Consider the following 21,398-nt stretch of genomic DNA (forward strand, 5'->3'; position numbering starts at 1 on the left):
TGTATTTTCAAATGCCCTGGCTCTTCAAGTTGTGAAAACATAATAGATATCTAAGAAGCAAGAGATGATTGTCCTTTTGACTATCCGTAAATTTTCTCACAAAAAGAAAAATGGATGTTAACTAGACTTATTATAGTGATCAATTTGCAGTATGTACAGATATCAGATCATGAAAAGAAAAAGAAAAAGAGTGTCCTTACAACTACATATAAGGGTGTTATATAGCTTCAGCCACAGTGAATGGAGGACAAGTCTTTTGTGTGAGTAGAGAAAAATTACAACAGAAATTAACTAAAGACTGGATTCTTGGTAGTCCAGAATGGCAGCATCCAAGAATGTCTTCTAGGGGAACAAATGAGACTTTCATTTGTGTTTAAACAAAAAAACCTCACTGCCAGGAGAATGAATCTTTCAGCTTTCAGGCATGCCTAAGGCAAAATAGATTTTCTGTTTTTACTGTCTTCAAAGTTAAAGCCACATAAACTCACACACAAATTTCCCCAAATTCAAATTGTGGGTTGTTCTGATTAAACCAAGCTTCCCCGCTTTCATGTTACCTGCTTTCTAATTTGAGAGATTGTGCATGCATGTATGTGATTATTTCACAAATTAAAGAGAATTTAGAATATGACAGCACTGAAGTATTCAAGCAACTCAGCCTACTATTTCCTCCTCTAACCTCTTCTGCAAAAGAAATTCAGTCCCAGGAGTATTTTTAAATTTAAGAGTGCAGTGGAGGGTGACAGAACAATTGGCAGTCAGGACATTCTAATTCTCTATTAATCAAGGACTGTCTTCTTCTTCAGCTCAAGGCGGGAACACACCTAGAGTTCCTGTGAAGAGCGAAGGCTCTGGCGACACAGAGAGCTCCATGAGTCCTGATGGTAGGTTTCTGAGCTATTTGAGTCACCAAAACCACAAGCCTGGCACATTTTCTCTGTGTAATCTAGGAGTAAAGGGGCTGTTCTACGAATCAACATGTTCGGTTTGAACAGAGTAAAGTTCAAAAACCGCTTTCTACTAGGAATTGGCAAAATTGACAGCCCTTTTTAAAAAAAGAAAATAGCATGTGCCTCAGTTTAATCTTACTTCACAGTACCAAGGGAATAGTGGGTCATGCCAAGGCTAAACTGAACTGAAGTCTAGCTGGTGATCTCGGTGGAACTACTCAGCATTTATAGGAGGCCTGGCTTGAATCTGGGCTATTCTTAAAATTTCATGACTCCACCTCACTGTCTCACATCACACGGCTTGGCTAGAAACATAGTGAGTCTTTAAAAGTACTTTATCAATTTCCAAAAACCTTTCTTTAGTCATGTCTCATTTTGAAGGCATCTAAAGACTGTGAGCCTCAGGAATATTATCACCTTGCCCCCACACAATGACACTCGAAACCCTCTGAGATATCATCATTTGCATTAGGAAAAACAGCTATTTAGGCACACATGATTTCTAAATATTCAATTCCATTTGCCCACAGAGCTTAGGAGAGTCAGAATTGTTGGTCAGTTATCAACATGTATATATAAAATCTTGCAGTTTGGGTTGGTAATGACCTTGAGAAAATTTCAGCCACTGTTAGAAGTTACTTGGTAGTTTGAAACAGTTTCCTATACCATGCATTCCACCCTGCTATAGGCATGCCCTCACCTTAGTTGACTCCCTTAATTATAAGCTCTTTTGCACCAACTGATTTTTAATTTAATTTTTTAAATTATCCAATTTTAAGGATTATTTTCCATTTATAGTTATCACAAAATATTGGCTATATTCCCCATGTTCTACTAAACATCTTTGACTCAGTGCAAACTGATTATTTTTTTAACCCTTCCCTGGAGGAGGGCATGGCAACCCACTCCAGCATTCTTGTCTGGAGGATCCCATGGACAGAGAAGCCTGGCAGACTACAGTCCATAGGGCTGCAAAGAGTCGGACATGACTGAAGCGACTGACCGTGCACATGCGTTATCTAGGAAAATAAGATTTTTAAACCCCGGATTTCATCCATTAAAAGTCACTCCATGTTAGTCATACTCAGCTGAGTGAAACCTTCCCAGCTAGGCTGTGACATTATAAACATGATTTTTAACTCTCTACAAATCATGTTCTGAAAAATACCAAGGTCATGCAATTCTCACTGAATAAAAGGGACATAAATGTGTTAAATACTAAGTTTCAGTCCTCACTATAGAGTTTACTGAGCACAGTCTCAGCTATTAAAAAAAAAAAAAAAAAAAAAACTTCTTAACATGGCTCATCAAATGCTTTTCCTATTAACACTTATTAATAGACTTCAGAACTAGGGACCCTTGGGTTGGAGGAAGGAACAGATAAGGAACACTCTCCTAGATTTTATTCTGTACAGTCCACACTGAGATGGTCAGCCTTACAATAACTCTGTAGACCACGATGGAAAGTGTACACATTATTCGTCTTTATGAATATCCTTGCTATATCTGGGCAGTTTACACCTGGGGTAAAGAGTGGGCTCACACATGGTGGGAAACCAAGGAGTGTTTGCAGGAGGAGCAAAGAGACCTGCTTTTAAAACCTTCCTCCTTGAGAGAGAGTTGGGTGGGCTGCCAACCAGCCATTCCCTCTTTCAAGTCTCTTTGGGATGTGAAATCCAGTACCTGCCACTGTTTTACTTGTATCGGGTTTTTGTGTCAAGAAAGAGAGATTTGGGTGGCTGATTTTGTTCAAACAAATGAAGATTACCCAAATGAGAACAAACAGGTTACATATCCAGAGCGTGGGTGTCAGCTCTTATCACTTACGTTTGGCCAACTCAAAGGCAGGAGGGAAGTGGGGAACTTCTATTTAACAAAAGGGAAGATTTCAAAGACCCTTGACAGGAGGTTGTTGGCAAGGGGAAGCCAGATGGGTTAACCAGAAGTGGCTGGTTGGTTTGAGAACATTTGGTTTTCCCTGGCTGGCCCTGTGTTGGGAGCATGGAGCAAAACACAGGGAAGCTCAGTCACTGACCAAGTTCTAAGCTTCTTGCTGCAGAGTTTTGAAGTCAGAATTCTACTGCCAAATATGGTCTGGCCATTGTTCATCTGTATATTAAGTCTCTCAGTATATAATATGGGCTTTGATGCTTTAGCAATACCAATCTAATTAAACTTACTGACCCTTGAAAATTTCCAGAGTGTCTGCTGTGCCTGTTCTGGGCTCCTTCTGGACAATGACATTAATTATGTGTGCTATTTGTATGCAGATACTTACATAGAATAATACACACAGTGGAGTAAATGCGCATGCTTTATCATTGCTGTGTGATCCGGTTAGATGTTTTGCTTTTCCGTTTCATGGCGTCCACTGCACGCATTGGCAAGTTTTCAGGGTCGGTTTTGAATTTCAAAATTGAGAACCTGGCAAACCAAGCAGGCCTACTAGCATTGCTGTTTCAGATGGAGCCGCTTAGCTCTCTGTGCATGGATGATCTGGTTGGCTTTGTTTTCCCTTGGAGTGTAATACATACACACAAAGTATCAACCCCCAAACCTGGTATGAAATGAAAACAGCTCCTACAGTTTAGTAAAGAGGCAATTCTGCCCTCCCCATCTTGAATGAATGAATGAAAACAAATTGAGAAGCAGTATAAGATAGGAAGTCAGAAATGTAGCGATTCACAGGCCATTGTAATATATTTAAGAGACTTGGGTTTAACAAACATTTAACCTTTTTGTTTTCCCTTCTGGTTACAGTTGACATGAATTGTCAGGTTGACAGTGTAAATGACCCAACAGAGAGTCAGCAAGAAGATTAACTAAGGTAAGTTGCCTCTGTGGTGAGATTTCCAGTTGATTAAATGGGCCAGCCATAGGAACTGTTTGTAAAAGGCATGTTGGATTTCCCTCAGTTCTATCAAGTCCCACAGCGTGGCTCAGGATAAGCTTTTAAAATCTTTATGCCAAATAACATATTATAAGGAGCTAGGATTAGCCCTAGAAGCTCACCATCTTTAAAAGAAAAAGATAAGCTACAGCATCTCCAGATTGTGCAGGACCCTGGTTTTCTGAGCTTTGACAAGAAAACAATTTTTCCATCTAGCTCACCCCCTGGCTTCCTGGAGTGAACAAATTATTGCAGCAACCCCAAGCTGATTCTGAAGTATTGCTTTTCCAGAAGCTACCTGCTGAGTTGTTTAGTATATCTGTTTTTAAGCATAACACTAAATCTTTGCCCTGGAGAATGTAAAAGGCATTTGAGCGTGTTTGGGCTGAAAGAAGCCTGCCTTATGTTTTGTCCTCTTACCCCACTACCTGTGGACCTTCACATCTGTACAAAGGTTTGTTGACTTGAATGAGCCCCAGGAAATACCACAGGAAAATAAATGGGACTAGATGATGTTTAGGAGATTTTCTAGACCAACATTCTAAATCACTCAGCCAAGACTAAAGTGTATCTAGAATACTGAGTGGTCTGTTACTCTTTTTTGTACCTTGAGGGCTGGTGAGAAGAATTAAAGGAAAGAAGCCAGGTTTGCTAGTCTGATTCCTGGCTTAAAATACTTAACTGTGAAAAAATCCTATGGGATAAATGAACTGTGTGTTACCTGGAGCTACACACAGATGTGTTGACATCCTTGCCTCTGTCGACTGAAGAAAAAAGACACAACCGAAAAGTTGAGAATTTTGTCTCACTCGATGACTTTCTGTGGACTTCAAGCCCAGAGTAGCTCTGAAGGGCTGCTCCAAAGAGGTAAGGGAGCAGTCTGGATTTATAGGAGTTTTGCAACAAAGACCAAGTAGCCACAATACCAAAAGATTGCTGATAATTAAGGAAAACCAGATATCTCAAATTAATGAATTTAGTGCTTGTCTATATATGGGAAGATGCAAGAGTCTGGGCTCATTAAAATCAGTCCTTTGCTAAGCACCTGAGCTATCTAGGGCCACTGTCCTGTTCTTCCCCACCCTGAATCCCCCTTGGTGTGCCGCTGGGGGTGGCTACAATGATTGAGGGCTTGGCACAAGGCAGCCTGTTTGTCTCCATCCTGAGGGCTCACTGTGGGGGCCACAGTATATGGAAGGCAACACTTTTCCTTCACAGTGCTTCCCCTTGGTCAAAATCTGACCAGCCTTGGGAGACATTTCATGACCAATTTTGTGGCCCAGTGCTAGGAATGGCTCATTCCTAAACCAGACAGATATTCTGTTGATAGGTCACTCAATGTGTTATTTTTTTGGATTAGGTCCTGTTGATAATTAAAATTCTCTGGATTGCTTGCATTACTAGTCTATTATGATCCAGGAAATGTTTTCCCCTGTGGCTTCTTCCCATATCTAGAGTTGCACTATTACAGTTATTTTATGTAGAGTTGTGTGTATATGGTGGATTAACTCAAGACTTTTAGCCATCACTGATTTTGTTGGAGAATTGGTCACACACAGGGTAATACAAGAGGCAATCTTATAAATTAGACAATAGGCAATACAGCTAGTAACATTAATAAAGTCATAGTACAGCAGAGATAGATACAGAGCATAAACAATTTGGAAACAAAAAAGAACAAATTAAAATAATGATTAGTATAAATAGTTGGAATCTGGTTGCAGTAAATCATCAAGTCCACAGAACATCTAACTGGAGAAGCCAAATCCTAGAAGGATAGGTAGAGAGAAAAAGATGTCTCATGTTTATTTACGGAAGTATACTTTGTCAACTTGTTGAGGGCCATAGCATAAAAGCATGTTTTTGTTTTTTTTTAGAAAACAAAAATTAAGAGTATATTTCCCCAAAAGTCATAATATCACAAATTATATTTATCAGTTAATTCCTGATGATCTGGGTGAAATCTTCAGGTTTTCCATTAGTTTTGTAATTTCTTACCCAGCTCAGTGATATGATCTAAAGTGCTCAGAAACTTCTATTTATCAAAAATCCTTTCTATGAATTTTCTTGAAGACCTTCATTTTTATAGAAGCATCAAGGTAAAATAATGATTGACTTTAAGTAGCAAGACTTAAAAAGGCTTGGTTACAGATCAAATTATCATGCGATTGACAAGAAACTTGGATATTGCTGTGACCTATAAGATTTTACGATAAAAACTAGAATTTATGATCAATATTATACCAGGGCATATCAGAATTTTAGGAATTAATACGTATTTTAGGATATCTGTATTAATGACATTTATCCACAAAATATAACCGAAGGTTCGTCTCTAATCAGTTGACAATGTTTCTCAAGCAATTTAACATACCATAAACCTAATTAGTCTGATATTCTTCTCTGAGCTGCCATAGGGGTCCTCTGAAGCCTTTTAAAGTTAGCTGGAGATGTTAATTAAAACTTGATAGGAAGTTTGTCAAAAATAACAAAAAGTTTGAAAACACTTGGTCAAATAGGATCACAGTGAACACTTAGCTAAAGTTGACAAAAGATTTCAAAAGTAAAAACAGATCACTTAAAGGCACAGAAACTCACAATCTTTTACCAATGCCACACTCCAAGAAAACTTTATTCTCTTAGCAGAGAGAAAATGAAACCCCAGTCTTACACCAGCTTACTTTTAACAACAAAATCCATCTACCTTATTAAATTCAATCTAAATTCAACCAGTCCTGACCATGCACAAAACTCATTGCTCAGGCTTATTTTCCACCAACTTTCTGTATGCTTATTATTTTGTCCCCTATTTTTTCCCCATCTAGAAAATTATTTTCTTTTCCCTTAAAAAAAACACAATTCCATCTTTCATACCTTTTGTTCACAACACACATCTTACTGTCCTACTATATACTAAGAAGAAATAAGTAATTATGAACAAACTTGGTGTTCTGTAGTTTGGCATGGCAAACAAATATCAATAATAATTTCTAAAAACATGTGCTTTCTTATAAAAATATCTCAATGTGGCACCAAACATATATATGAATAGTTCTAAATATCTTTAGCTTCTCTGTAAAGGGAAGAGAATGTTTCAGTATCTTATTTGGGAATGACCTAGCTCTTCAATAAGCTTCCACTGTTTAACTTAATTTAGCATGATTCTTCAACTTACCAAATCATATGGAGAGATTATTTTCAAGTAGACATTCCTAAAGCATAATTATTTCTAAAGAGTTTACCCCAAAGCTTATCTTGTCTCCTTTATAGTGTATTTATAAGAATTTCATCATACCAAGTTAATTTTTATTGTTGACAAACTCTGTAACAGAAATAAATGTATTGACCTGCATTAAACCTAGGTAAAATAAAAGACAAGTCTTTATTAGTTAAACCAGCAATCTTAAGCTTGATGCCAGATGTTAATTTAATACTGAATACTTTCTAGATTGTTTGAACCTAAAATTAATTCTGGCCTGCTTCTTCATATTTAGAAATATTTAGTTCATAAGCACTTTAAACAGAGCGCTTTTATAAGTTTAATTTTGATAGTATTTTCCAGAGGTAGAGACGTCTCATATGTGTAATATATACACAGAGAAAACTAGGGCTCTCATAGCTTCAGTTTAAAAACTTAGTTATGAATCAGATAGTACAATGTACACTTCAGTTCAGTCGCTCAGTTGTGTCTCTTTGCAACCCCATGAATTGCAGTACGCCAGGCCTCCCTGTCTATCACCAACTCCCAGAGTTCACTCAAACTCACATCCATCGAGTCGGTGATGCCGTCCAGCCATCTCATCCTCTGTCGTCCCCTTCTCCTCCTGCCCCCAATCCCTCCCAGCATCAGAGTCTTTGCCAATGAGTCAACTCTTTGCGTGAGGTGGCCAAAGTACTGGAGTTTCAGCTTTAGCATCGGTCCTTCCAAAGAACACCCAGGACTGATCTCCTTTAGGATGGACTGGTTGGATCTCCTTGCAGTCCAAGGGACTCTCAAGAGTCTTCTCCAACACCACAGATCAAAAGCATCAATTCTTCAGTGCTCAGCCTTCTTCACAGTCCACCTCTCACAATGTACACTTACTACTTTATAAATAACAGTTGGAATACATTAAAGTTGCGTGCTCAGATGAATAAGGCTTCACTAGTCATGGAAAAGACTTTAAGATTGGTATTTGTTCTTGATAAGCCCTTACCCTTAAGGAGGCTATAAAGTGAATTTTGGCCAAGAGACCCTTTCCAGCAGTTTTGAAACTAAGCAGGACCTTGTAGGGCCCTTTGGGTACAAATCCTTTCCCTGTCCCTTTCTTGTTTGTAGGAAATAAGCTTCCTTCAGCCTTCTTGACTCTTCCCTGAGTTCCAAAGAGCAGATTCAAACAGTTGCTTACCGGGGAATGAAGAAGCAAAGGAGAGCAGTCAAGAACCAAGAGTGCAGCGATAAAGCGGCCCATGGTTCCTCCCCCAGGAGTATGCGTAACAACAAAATGTTTGAGCTCTGCTGCAAGAACTAAGGCCCCCACTTCAGGCTGAGCACAGGACTCCTTGGGCACCACCCTTTACCTCACCACCAACCAATCAGAGGAAAGTCACAAACCATGTAGCCCTCAGCCCAAACTTCGCCTATTAAACCCTTCTCCCCCAAGCCTATCTGGGAGTTCAGGGTGGTACCAGCCACCCATTCGCCTTACGTGGCCCTGCAAGAAACTGCTCTTTGCTCCAAATTCTGATGGTTTGGTTTCTTTGGCCTCGCTGTGCATCAGGCACAGGAACTTGCATCCAGTGACAATTTGAGTTTAAAAGGGCCACTTTTGCCTTTTTCCCCCTTGGTTTCAGGTTCTACTTGGTTGAGCTCATTAGACTCAGTCTCAAGTCATAGTGGGCTGTCCTTACATTTCTAATTTGTAGAAATTAGCAAGGCAAAGACAGTTGCTTTTAATTCTCCAAAGAACTGGTCTGTCACCTAAATGATATTTAAAAATTGATTTGCCGAACCACATCTTATTTAATTCACCTTTCAGAGAAAATATGTTCTAAGTTCTAGGACTTTAGAGTTTAACTTACCGTGTCTTCAAAAGCTTGCATAAGGTATTCAACAAGGCCCTCTTTCTGAGTGCACAAGTTAAACCCAAAGCAAAATCACTAATTTTATTACTATTAGCCCTTGAATATTAGCTCCCAGTTTTTACTTTATATGGTAAAGCTCAGGTAGCCCTACTGGTTTCCTTTAGTATGTTTAATCACTATTTCCTGAGGGTGAGATCTATATGCCCTGTCTTATAATACCAACCAGGGGAAGCATTCTCCAGTGAAACAAGTTTACACCACAATATGATTAACCAAAAGTCACAAGCTGGTTTTTCTTATTTGTTTTAAACTAACGGTATTCCTAGGTCAATCATTCGATATATATTTTTCACCCTTTAATTTCTTTTTAATAAGTACCAATAAAACAGCTTTTTGTAATGAGAGAGCTCTAAATGTTTACCAATTCCTAAGTCCCATTTAAAGATCCATCAACTGGCCATTAATGAGATATATCTTAATAGTGACTTAAACAATAAGGCAAAAGCCTTCCTCAGAAGAGAGTGCAAAAATGCCAGCTAAACAAGATTCAGAAAGGTTACTCCTCAAAATAATTTAAGAAAGGCCTGCATTGTGCAAGCTAACACAATGAAGGTTAAGATGGCGAAAAGCCCCTGAGAGTTGGCATGGCCAGACAAAGACTTCTCAGAACCCCAGTCTATTCAATTGGCTGACGTATGTACACTATACATTTTGAATGGCAGAGATCAAGTTCTCAACACACACACAGATGATCAGGTTGAACATTACATTTCAAAACAGATGAAGAGAAATGCAAACTATCCCTGGAGGGGCTTTTGTTTCTTTAAGGTCAGAATTTTGAAAGGATTTTTCTTTTAATCAAGCAGGCTCTTTTTTAAACTGTTTATGCAATAAAAGAACCCCATTATTAGTTATTATCGGGACGAGACTTTCTTTAATTGCCAATTAAGTAAATACTGTAGGAACATAGACCTGTCTGGGGTATTAGTTGGAGGCTGGCAATCTGTCATTCCTTTTTTGTTTTGAAAGCTTTATTCTGCATTCAGAGGTTGGTTTGTCAAAATAGAATTACTAGTGATAATCAGGTGATGGGCCAGTGTACCGCTTGTGACCTTAACTCCTCCAGGGTTTGCCCCAGAGTAGTTTCAGCTCCTCTTAGCATGTCTCAGGTTTTCCCTCTGGTGGTATAAGACTACCATGGGAGCTCATGTCCCCAGCAGAGCAAGCTTTAATTAAAATGAATGTATTTTCCTATAGGGACAGCTACATGGCATGACGTCTTTGCCTCCACCACTCATGTAAGTTTCTCAGTTGCCTGAGAAAGCCATTGCCAGCCAAGAGATGTCCCCTTCTTCAGAGCTGAAAACTCTCATGAGATTTTGGTTTTATTCTGACAGATTCTATTATGGGAGGCAATTCAAGGAAAAACATAGGCAATCCAACCCTACTCAGTGTTCTTACAACTGAGCAAAATCTTCCCAGATTTTCAATTGAGAATAAAACCTCCGAGTGTCTAAACTGAACAAAATCTTGCCAGTGCCCTGAGGATAACCCAGGTACCTCTTCTTGAAACTAAAGTTTCAAGGACCACTGACTTCTCCAAAAGAGAGCTTAACACCACTGCATAAAATTTAGCATCATTAACCAACAATAGGAGATCTGAAAACCAGCAGTGACCTACCAAAAGTCATCTGGACTCCCCAAGGAGGTGTTGTGGCCCAAGAGATCCCTGGTAAAGTTCAGGTGAGGAACTCTGCTCTGGGCTTCTTCATTTGGTTCCCAAAACTTTCAACTGGAAGAAAAAAATACACAACCTTAAAGTTGAAAATTATGTTTTATTCAGTGAAATCTCTGAGGACTTCAAGACCAGGAGGCAACCTCTCAGATAGCTCTGAGGTGTTGCTTTGAAGAGGCAAGGGAAGAGCCAGGATACATAGTTTTGCAACAAAAACCAGGTAGTTGAAACATCAAAAGATTGCCATTAATTAAGGAAAACCAGACATCTCAAGGTAATGAATTTAGCACTTTTCTACATATGGGAAGATGCGAGAATCTGGCCTCATTGAAATTATTCCTTTGATATGCACCTTATCTATTTCTGTTCAGAAAGAACTGCCCTTGTCCTTTCCCATCATAAGTCCCCTCAGGACTCAGTGTCAGGGTGGTGGAATATGGCAGGCAAAATTTTTTAGTCACACCTCCCAGCGTCTTCTCCACAGGCTTCTGTACTCTCCCAGAAGTCCAAGCTGCACCAGACTCAAGCTCCAGCATGGTGGCAGACTAAAGTTTGAGAATATGTGAACGTAGGCAGCTGTCTTCCCACCATGATTTTAAACTTTATTTAAAACTAAATTATAATAGTATTTGTGCAATACATATACCGCATAGGACTGATAAAAAAATGTAAACTCATACAAACATGGTCTTAAAAACATTTCTCCTTTTTTTAAACCTTATTCATGTAGGTAAAATTATCCTAAGCTGCAGAAATGATATGGTAGAGAAGTTTCCATTAAAAAGTAATGAAGTGGGACTAAACCTGAACAATTTAAATACAAGTTCCTAAGTGCTGCCTTACCTTCTTCCCTTTCACTGCCAGCACACTATAGACTTCTTGTCTAGATTATTTTTTCTTACAGACAATATTCCTTTTCTGTATGATCAATATCTAGATGAAATACCAAAATAAGTATGTTTTCTTTGGTTAATATCAAAATATTTCCCTTGGCCATAAACATGAATCTACCTACATACCTTTCGCAAAGAGTTGGACATGGCTGAGTGACTGAACTGGACTGAACATACCTTTACGCAAGTGAATAAGTTGTCAAAACTTAAAGTTCAAAATTAGTGTAACTTTGTCGCGAATGTATGTATCCTGACTCCTCCCTTACCTCTTCAGAGCAGTCCTGCAACTCCAGGAGGAAATGACTCGCACAGGATCACTCAGTTGATCAGTGAAAGTTCAGATACCTCCAGAACAAAATTCTTTGACACAGTACTGTTCCCTAAAAAAAAAATAGTGCATTTCTGAACACAGTTGCCACAGCAAACAGTATGACCTAAGGAACTTCATTATCCTTTACGTAGCTGGGTTTGTACAGGTTATTGGTAGCTCAACAGGAAGAACCTTTAGTTCTGTGCATCATACCTCCAAGAAAATTAATGAAATACAGTGAAATGGGATTAAAATTAGAGTTCAAAGACATAATACAAGAAAATTTAGTGTTGTATAATTTGTTTAAAAATCAAGGATATAAAAAAAAATAATCAAGGATATCATAAATGACAACAGAGGAACAGTTCCATGAATCAATAGAGTGCTATGCAAATGTAAAAATAAGTTTTCAACAAGCATTTGAGGGCATGTAAATATGGTTACAGGCTTACCAGGTGGCTCAGTGGTAAAGACCCCACCTGCCCATGCAGGAGACCTGGGTTCATCTTCCCTGGGTAGAGAAGATCCCCTGGAGAAGGAAATGGCAACCCACTCCAGTAGTCCTGGCTGGGGAATCCCATGGACAGAGGAGACTGGTGGGCTGTAGTCCATGATATCACAAGAAAGTTGGACATGACTTAGCAACTAAACCACCACCACAGCAAAAGATGCTTATGGAATCTGAGCTTCTGTTTCTGGAGAAACATGGCAGGCCAAGTGTGGCTTCCAGGGTGGGCTTTAAGAGACCCGGTAACTATATGCTTTCAGAATGCTTGCTCTTAGAATCCAGCCACCCTCTACAAAGCTCAATCTGTGGTATAGAATGGGGATGGCCATGTGGAGAGAGATTTTAGAAAGTGAGAGGGCATTTTGGATGTTCAGACCCCAGTGGATGCCACCTAGAGTAGATGAACTGCCCACCTGAGTCTGAGCCAATTTATAGAATCATTGGAAATAATAAATAATAAATTGTGAGTTTGGGGGCCACTATGTTTTGGCTTGGCTAGTTTTGTAGCAATAGGTGACTGAAAAAGTGGAAAAAAATAAAAAAAAAACAACACTCACTCAATACAAATCCTTAGAAATGAGAGATAAGCTGTAACAAAAATATTTTTTAAATACAAAGTTAACAAGAAAGCCGTCAAAAATGAAGAGGAATTTGAGGCCAAAGCAATAATCTGGTGAGCTGAAGAGCCCCCAGAACTACAGTTCAGTTGTTGGTGCAAATATAGACTCTAAGGCAAGAAATTTGGGTTTTAATGCCCGCCTGGACCTTGGGCCACTCAAGGTAAGGAACTAAAATTGACACCTCTACATAAATAAATCTAGGATTCCCAGCTCAAGATATTAACAAGGAGACTTGAGCTGGCCTAGGGTGCTTCATGGGGAAAGAAAAGGCTCCATGGTAACCAGAAAACACATACACACCATGTGTTTGAAGCACAAATTTATGCCATCTAAAGTCATACAGTAATATACAAACCAAGAAATTAATTTAGACCAGTGTGATTATACTGGTCTTGATTATAGACCAGTGTGACCCCCTGGGAGAGTTAGCAAATAGAAATGTAATGTAAAACTATCCTTTAGAATTCCTCCTGAAGAAATAAATTTCCAAAGATGTGTTTATAAAACACACAAAGAAACGATCTATTATGAATGAGAGTTGATAGGTAAAATTGCAGGATGATTAGCACTACAAGAACTTTACGGTAATGTTGGAGATTTCATAAAATAAATACATTTAAATGACAAAAGATAAAAAGTGGACAAAAAACTGTAAGAAAGCAGCAAACTATGAAAAATTAACAATTGGAAAAAGCAAGTAAATGTATAGCAATATAAATGACACATGAGGAGACATAAGGAATAGAAATAGAATAACTAAGACATTTTGTGTTCAACAAGAGCTCTAAAAGGAGATGTTGATAGTATTTGAAAGATACTGCTGAGGATTTATCAGAATTGATGAAAGTCAAAACATTTGAGTTAAAAGAAGAATCATAAGTTACAAGAAGAGCATATTTAAAATAAATTCATGGGACTTTCCTGGTGGTCCAGTGGCTGATTCTGCACTCCCAATGCGGGGGGGCCCAGGTTCCATCCCTGGTCAGGGAACTAGATCCCACAGGCCTCCCACATGGCGCAACCATGAGTTTGCATACTGCAACTAAAGATCCCACATGCCACAATTAAAAGATACCACACGCCACAGCAAAAATGGAAGGTCCTGCATGCCGCAACTCAGATCCAGCACAAACAAAACAGAATAATTTCACACTTATGCACTGCAGAACACCAACAGAGAGGAAAAATTAAAACAAAGAGAAAGCGTTAACCACAAATAAATAGGTATTGCAAGGACAGCAATTTCCCAAGATCAAGAATTTAGGTCAGGAGATAATGGAATAATCCTAAGTCTTCAAAACATGGATGAAAATAATGGTCAACATAGAGTTCTTCACTAGTTTCAGTATCATTTAAGAAAACGACATTTGCCATTTTCAAGAAAAAAGAAAGATTTGCTACTCACATACCTTTTCTCTAAAAGCTACCAAAGGTGGCACAACAGTAAAAAGAAAATTGAGCCCAGAGAAAACAGTATGGTGTAGCAAACAACTGCAAGCCAAGGAGAATGGTGAACACAAATGAAAACCATAATATATATGGATCACAAATTTGTAACAATATTAATGAATGGTTAAAAGAATAATTACTTATGTCTATTTTATAATATACCATATAATACTACCTACTTCCTATTGTGTCTATTTATAAATATATATGTGTGTAAAAGTATGGTCCCACACCAGACCACCTGACCTGCCTCTTGAGAAATCTGTATGCAGGTCAGGAAGCAACAGTTAGAACTGCACATGGAACAACAGGCTGGTTCCATATAGGAAAAGGAGTACGTCAAGGCTGTATATTGTCACCCTGCTTATTTAACTTATATGCAGCATACATCATGAGAAATGCTGGACTGGAAGAAACACAAGCTGGAATCAAGATTGCTGGGAGAAATATCAACAACCTCAGATATGCAGATGACACCACCCTTATGGCAGAAAGTGAAGAGGAACTCAAAAGCCTCTTGATGAAAGTGAAAGTGGAGAGTGAAAAAGTTGGCTTAAAGCTCAACATTCAGAAAATGAAGATCATGGCATCTGGTCCCATCACTTCATGGGAAATAGATGGGAAACAGTGGAAACAGTGTCAGACTTTATTTTGGGGGGCTCCAAAATCACTGCAGATGGTGATTGCAGCCATGAAATTAAAAGATGCTTACTCCTTGGAAGGAAAGTTATGACCAACCTAGATAGCATATTCAAAAGCAGAGACATTACTTTGCCGACTAAGGTCCGTCTAGTCAAGGCTATGGTTTTTCCATTGGTCATGTATGGATGTGAGAGTTGGACTGTGAAGAAGGCTGAGCACTGAAGAATTGGTGCTTCTGAACTGTGGTGTTGGAGAAGACTCTTGAGAGTCCCTTGGACTGCAAGGAGATCCAACCAGTCCATTCTGAAGGAGATCAACCCTGGGATTTCTTTGGAAGGAATGATGCTGAAGCTGAAACTCCTGTACTTTGGCCACCTCATGTGAAGAGTTGACTCATTGGAAAAGATTCTGATGCTGGGAGGGATTTGGGGCAGGAGGAGAAGGGGACGACAGAGGATGAGATGGCTGGATGGCATTACGGACTCGATGGATGTGAGTCTGAGTGAACTCCGGGAGTTGGTGATGGACAGGGAGGCCTGGTGTGCTGTGATTCATGGGGTCGCAAAGAGTCAGACACGACTGAGTGACTGAACTGAACTGAACTGAAAAGTATAAAAACATGCATGTTGTGGATTCACACTAATATCAGGATTTAGTAATCTCTGGGAAGCAGGAGATAATATACAGACAAATTAAAACTATCTGTAAATATTTTAATTTATCCATACTGTTTTATTTTTTTTAATAAAGATTGCAAGTAAATTTTAAAAATAGTAACACTAAATCTGGATGGTGAATATATTCTAGATATACTTACTGTTGTCTAATTTCCTTCATGTTTGCAATTTTCATTATTAAAATTAATAGTTTATATATAGGTAGAAAGAGATAGAAAACTAATATAAGGAAATACTGTGTAACATAATTACAGAAGTTAGTATCAATAGAAGGATCATGCAGGATTCTTTGTCTACTTTTGGATATTTTAAATATTATCTACAATGAACACTATACTGCTTTTCCATACACATACACACCTCAAAGAGCATTTTTTTTAAAGATTCATAGGATACTAGAACAGAAAGTTAGCTCAGAGATCATCTCCAGTTCATCCTTGGCAAGATGTAATTTAAGGTAACAGAAATCAGATCAATTGCTCCTTCCAGCAGGAGTAGGGTTCATCACATTTGAGTCAGTTCTAATGAGATGGATGAAACAGGAGCCTATTATACAGAGTGAAGTAAGTCAGAAAGAAAAACACCAATACAGTATATTAGTGCATATATATGGAATTTGGAGAAGGAAATGGCAACCCACTCCAGTATTCTTGCCTGGAGAATCCCATGGACGGAGGAGCTTGGTGGGCTACAGTCCACAGGTCGCAAAGAGTCAAACACGACTGAGCGACTTCACTTTCACTTTAGAAGGACAGTAACGATGACCCTATATGCAAGACAGCAAAAGAAACAGATATAAAGAACAGACTTTTGGACTCTGTGGGATAAGGCAAGTGTGGGATGGTTTGAGAGAATAGCATTGAAACATGTATATTACCATATGTGAAAGAGATGACCAGTCCAAGGTCAATGCCTGAAACAGGGTGCTCAAAGCTGATGCACTGGAACGACCCTGAGGGTTGGATGGGGAGGGAAGTGGGAGGGGGGTTCTCGATGGGGGACACATGTACACCTGTGGCTGATTCATGTCAGTGTATGGCAAAAACCACCACAATATTGTAATTAGTCTCCAATTAAAATAAATAAATTTTTATTAAAAAGAGTAGGGTTCATAATTGAAGTGAGAACTTTCTGGGGCAATGGGAGTATTTTATGTCTTGGTAGTGGTGTAGGTTAAATTCATTTTTCAAAAGACTTTGCAGTGTACTTGTGATCTATGCATTTCCCTATAGGTTCTTCTAAGGCAGGATATCTTAGAGTTCTTTCACAGTGGAGAACACAGCAGAGGCCTACTTAATAAGTACGATCTCAAAGCAGTGGGATGACCATCCATGTCTTTTGCAAACCAGCATCATGTACATTTTTACCATTTCTGTGTTGAGCCCTGGAAACTGAAACACGTGATAGGGCCAAGAAGAGAGGACCCATGGCTTCAAGATTCGGTTTCTCAAATAATACTTTGAAGACTTGAGTTAATCTCCCCCAACAGCAAGTTGTCCATGTTGTGTACATCTATTAACAATGATTTATATGGTCTTTAAAGATACTCCATGCTACCAATGACAGCTCAGATATCCCAAGCTCTCTGATAATTAAACATCTTTCTAGGCACCTTTGAAGGGTGAGAAACATTTAAATGGCTGTATTTAAAAGATACTGCTTGCTCAACCTATGATGACGTCTTTAACAAATGGCTTCTCCTTGTCTTCGGCAGGGGCACACGACGAAGCAAAGGGACAACGAGGTAGCAGTAAATGACAGTCCTCAGTGTTCAGGCCTCCTGGCCCTGGGGAGGTGCAAGAAGACGCTGGCGCGCACCTGCACTGTGCAGGCGGGTGGGGGTGGGGGGAGGCGCGTCCCACCGAAGGATGGGGAATCCTTTGCTCTCATTTCTCCAGCTGCGTTTTGTTCTGTTTACCCGCAGAAAGAAAAAAAAAAAGAAAAAGAAAAAAAAAAGCTTTGTTTCATTTGGTGGGGGCCCCACGTGAATGCAACTTTCAGGCGCTATCCCTGTCGTTTCTGTCTTTTCTTCTCCCGACTCCGCCCCAGGGTCTCAGTGGCACGTGTAACACACAGTGCGTTCTGGCCCCTGTCTGCTTACTCGGTTATTTCACAAAGCTGGCTGGTACAGTGGTTTCTTCCAAAAAAAAACAGAGAGAGAGAGAGAAGGAAGGTGACTGATAAGCTGCATTTGAGGAAACATCAAACCCTATATCAGTAGAATCCACAGAGGAAGGAGGCAGGACAGAAAATGGGCAAAAACCTTCAGAAATCACTTGGAAAAAGGTCAAGAGGATCGGTTGCAAATGGTCTTTTATTCAGGGGTTCCCAACGTCCAACACTGTTCCATGAGGCTCTAAGGAGGAATATGAAGGCAGGTTTTAATCTGGAGCAGACCACAGAGGCGTTAACAGGGAAGGCGGCCAGCCCCTGGTCTCTTCCTTGGCAACAAGTCAGCGTTAGTTCTTGTCTGACACTGACTTTCAGCAGAGCTCACCTGGTTCAGGAAGTCTTTACTGTGTTTTTCCCTCAGGGAGAAGTGATTTCTTGTGACGCAATTCTAAGGGCACTTTCCTGGGCCTTTTAATTGAGAGGGAGACTGCTGCATTTAGAATCCAAAAAGTTCCCCTTGAAATCTTTATACATCTGCTTTTCATAAAAGAACACCTTATTTTTACCCAAGGACTGATGACCCACAGAGCAGACTCTCGTTTGAATATGGAGGCAGTTAGAGGCCTTGCTTGTAGTTCTGGCTTCCTGGTTTGCATTTAAATGGTGTGCTTTGTTCACGCCAAGTTCAAGACTAATCTGATGGCTGTCCCCTCTCCCAGCACACGTTGAAGGGAAGCAGTGGGACTAATAAACCAAGATGTCCCTGGCACAGTGGGCACAAGGGATTAAGGGCACAGGAAGACGTCAGAGGTTGTCACAAATATCGTCCCAGAGCCAACAAGGATAGAACCCTCAGAAGGCAAGAAGCCTGCCTCCCTGGCTCTAAGACCCATCCCTGTGGAAACTCCCATTATTTCTTGCATATCTTTTTTCCCCTGGTTTTTGCTTTTTAATTTTTTACACTGTTGTGTTGGTTTCTGCCATACAATAGCGAGAATCAGCGGTAATTACACATATAACCCCTCCCTCTGGTGCCTCCCTCCCCTGTCCCCATCCCAGCATCTGGGTCATCACAGAGGCCAGACTGAGCTCACTGTGAGGTACTTCCCTTCAGCTGTCAATTTAACACACAATAGTGTATATATGTTGATTCTGCTTTCTCCATTTCTCCCCCTCTCTCCATCTCCTTAAACCCATCTTCCTAAACCCATCTTCCTTATGAGGGCTTCAGAATTGTAAGTTAACTGCATGTTTTTTTCTTAGTAGAGGGAGAAAAGGAACAGATCACATGGAGCATTTCTACAATAATCAGGGGTTCTGCTTTCTACAAATCCATGGAGTTCTTCAGTTTTGCTCCTTCCTTTAAAGAAAATTTCACTTTCTTGTCTTCCTATGAATTTTGTTTTGGCTTTTCTGAATTTGTTGCCTTATTTGATGGCTTATTTGGTCTATTGGAATAATAAGTTGTATTTCGACCTATGTATTATGTTTTAACATCCTCTGTTGTTTTAAGAGCGGCTCACCAACCTAGCAGTGACATTTAAGTGACGTCATGATTTTGGAACACGGCTGTTCCCCCTTCTGCCATTATTCCACAGTTTGATATAGAAACTTATATGTCCTCTACTGCCATTAGACACTGCTTTCTAGAAAACCAAGAAAAAGCCTCTTTTTAACTAATCCAAGAAATGATGCCACGGGAATACAGTTTCTATATTTCACACCATCTGTATGACTTAGTTGACAGTCGCCATAGTTCTTATGAAGGGTTGGGCTGCCCAGCCATGTTCATTCGGGTTTTCCGTATGATGTAACAGGAAAACCTGAATGCACTCTTGGCCAACCCAGTACTTGACAAGCGCAATCTACTAGGACATTTTCCTGTGACTCCCAAGCGTGCATGCTACTCATGCTCAGTAATGAGTCCCAGTGGAAAGCAACGTGAGGAGGCAAGAAAGATGGGGATCTTTTTTTTAATGGACAAAGATCTGATGTCTCTGGCAGCAACAGTAGGGATCAGAATTATGTCTGTCCTGGTGTTCCTTTTGATGTCAATGACAGCCATTCATCCAGTTTTCAGTGTGGGTGGGTATCAATGAGAGGAAGCAGTTCTCTGCCTGAAAATTATAGAAAAAGAAAGTGGGCTCTGCATCCAGGAAACTGAGTCAGGAGTAAAGACCATCAACCCTGCTCCCGAATTGGTTTACGTTTCACTTTATGATTAGATTATGTTTTCATTTTTTCCCTGATTCGGCTTTTGTGTTGCTGTTTGGCTAGAAGATTCTAGGCTTTAAAACAAACAATGAAGCGATTTTCATTTCAATAGTAAAACATTAAAAATCCGGCTTTTGGCCACATGGAAGATACCCACAATGCAGGAAACCTTTATCTCACTGGTGCTGTCATTGCACAAACTGTGCAATGGAAAATTTGCCAGACTGATTCATTCTCGGAACATGAATTCTGGAAGTCAGTTTCTAACCACATTCTAGCCAGGCTAGGTGACTCAAGGGTTTATAGGAAGGAAAGTGGGAGGCAAATAGCCCGTTATTTAAGTCCTGTTTGCATACAGAGGATGGAGGTGGGCTTTCCACGTAATAGTTCTATTTAAAAAGGTACTCATCGTAGGAGAGACAAAGGGTCTGTCCTCTAGCTGGTAACTACTCAAGTGATGGACAAGCCTTCCTTCACAAAAGCTTACAAAGGAGGCATCTGAAACACAGCCTGTGATACTAGGTCACCTATTAGTCATTGCAGCTAATTGTACATCTTTCTATGAAACACTGAAAAGCCTCTTTGTGAATTAATACAGTTTTGCTTGATGCACTCGATTTGAAATGACATTTCTCTGTATGTGGTGCATGTCAGCTTTGCTTTGAAAAATAACAAAGTTAGCAGAATATGTTCAATATATTTTCTTGGGGAATAGGGTTTTTATCATACGATTCATTAAGGATTTGCCTTACCCTGACATTTGTGATATAAAGGAAAATCAGAAAAAAAGTAATTTTCTTGATCAAGATATGTTTTTACTTAATGCAAATAAATGTAGTCTGTTGCTTGCAAGGAAAAAAAAAAATGTCTTCTGAGATCTGGTATAAACTGCTAAATAGAATAATACGTGCCTCTTTTGTTAAACCAGCATTTCAGCACTGGACTGCTTCTGAGTATGTTTGTTTCTTTTCATCCGTGCCATACACTAAGAAACTTAAACAACTGTTGCCTTCATGCTATATTTGTTAGAGCAGAATATGAATAAAATTTGTTTGAGAGGATAAGGTGGAATTATCCGTGTTTTGTGAAATTTGTTCCTTGGCTGTGAGCAGTTAATGACTCAAAACTGTTCATTTAACAGTAGATATCTGGTTGCAAATATATGTATTTAAAATTGCCCCTGCAAGTCAACTGTAACTTTCCCTACTAAGACTGATCAATGGTGTGGCCTTGTTTTCAAAATTAAACTATACAGAAGTTTGAACAGACATAAAACCTAATATATAATTTTTCTCTGAATGCTAAGTAGTTACCCTAGCAACAGCCTCTGAGGT

At 39.5% G+C, this 21,398-nt stretch overlaps 1 protein-coding gene across 2 annotated transcripts in view; it reads left to right on the forward strand.

Annotated features, from left to right (window-relative positions):
* MACROD2 (mono-ADP ribosylhydrolase 2) overlaps window positions 1-21,135 on the forward strand; it is a 2,324,156-nt gene extending 2,303,021 nt beyond the window's left edge. For both annotated transcript variants that reach the window (XM_027976486.2, XM_042230293.1), the window contains exons 17-19: window positions 807-884; window positions 3,711-3,777; window positions 17,453-21,135. In XM_027976486.2, the coding sequence (XP_027832287.1) occupies window positions 807-884; window positions 3,711-3,772 (140 nt within the window). In that variant the 3' untranslated portion in view covers window positions 3,773-3,777; window positions 17,453-21,135. The remainder of the gene's footprint in view (window positions 1-806; window positions 885-3,710; window positions 3,778-17,452) is intronic.
* The last annotated feature ends 263 nt before the right edge of the window (window positions 21,136-21,398 follow it).

This window comes from Ovis aries, chromosome 13 (genome assembly GCF_016772045.2).
Source record: "Ovis aries strain OAR_USU_Benz2616 breed Rambouillet chromosome 13, ARS-UI_Ramb_v3.0, whole genome shotgun sequence".
In the NCBI taxonomy this organism is placed as follows: Eukaryota; Metazoa; Chordata; class Mammalia; order Artiodactyla; family Bovidae; genus Ovis; species Ovis aries.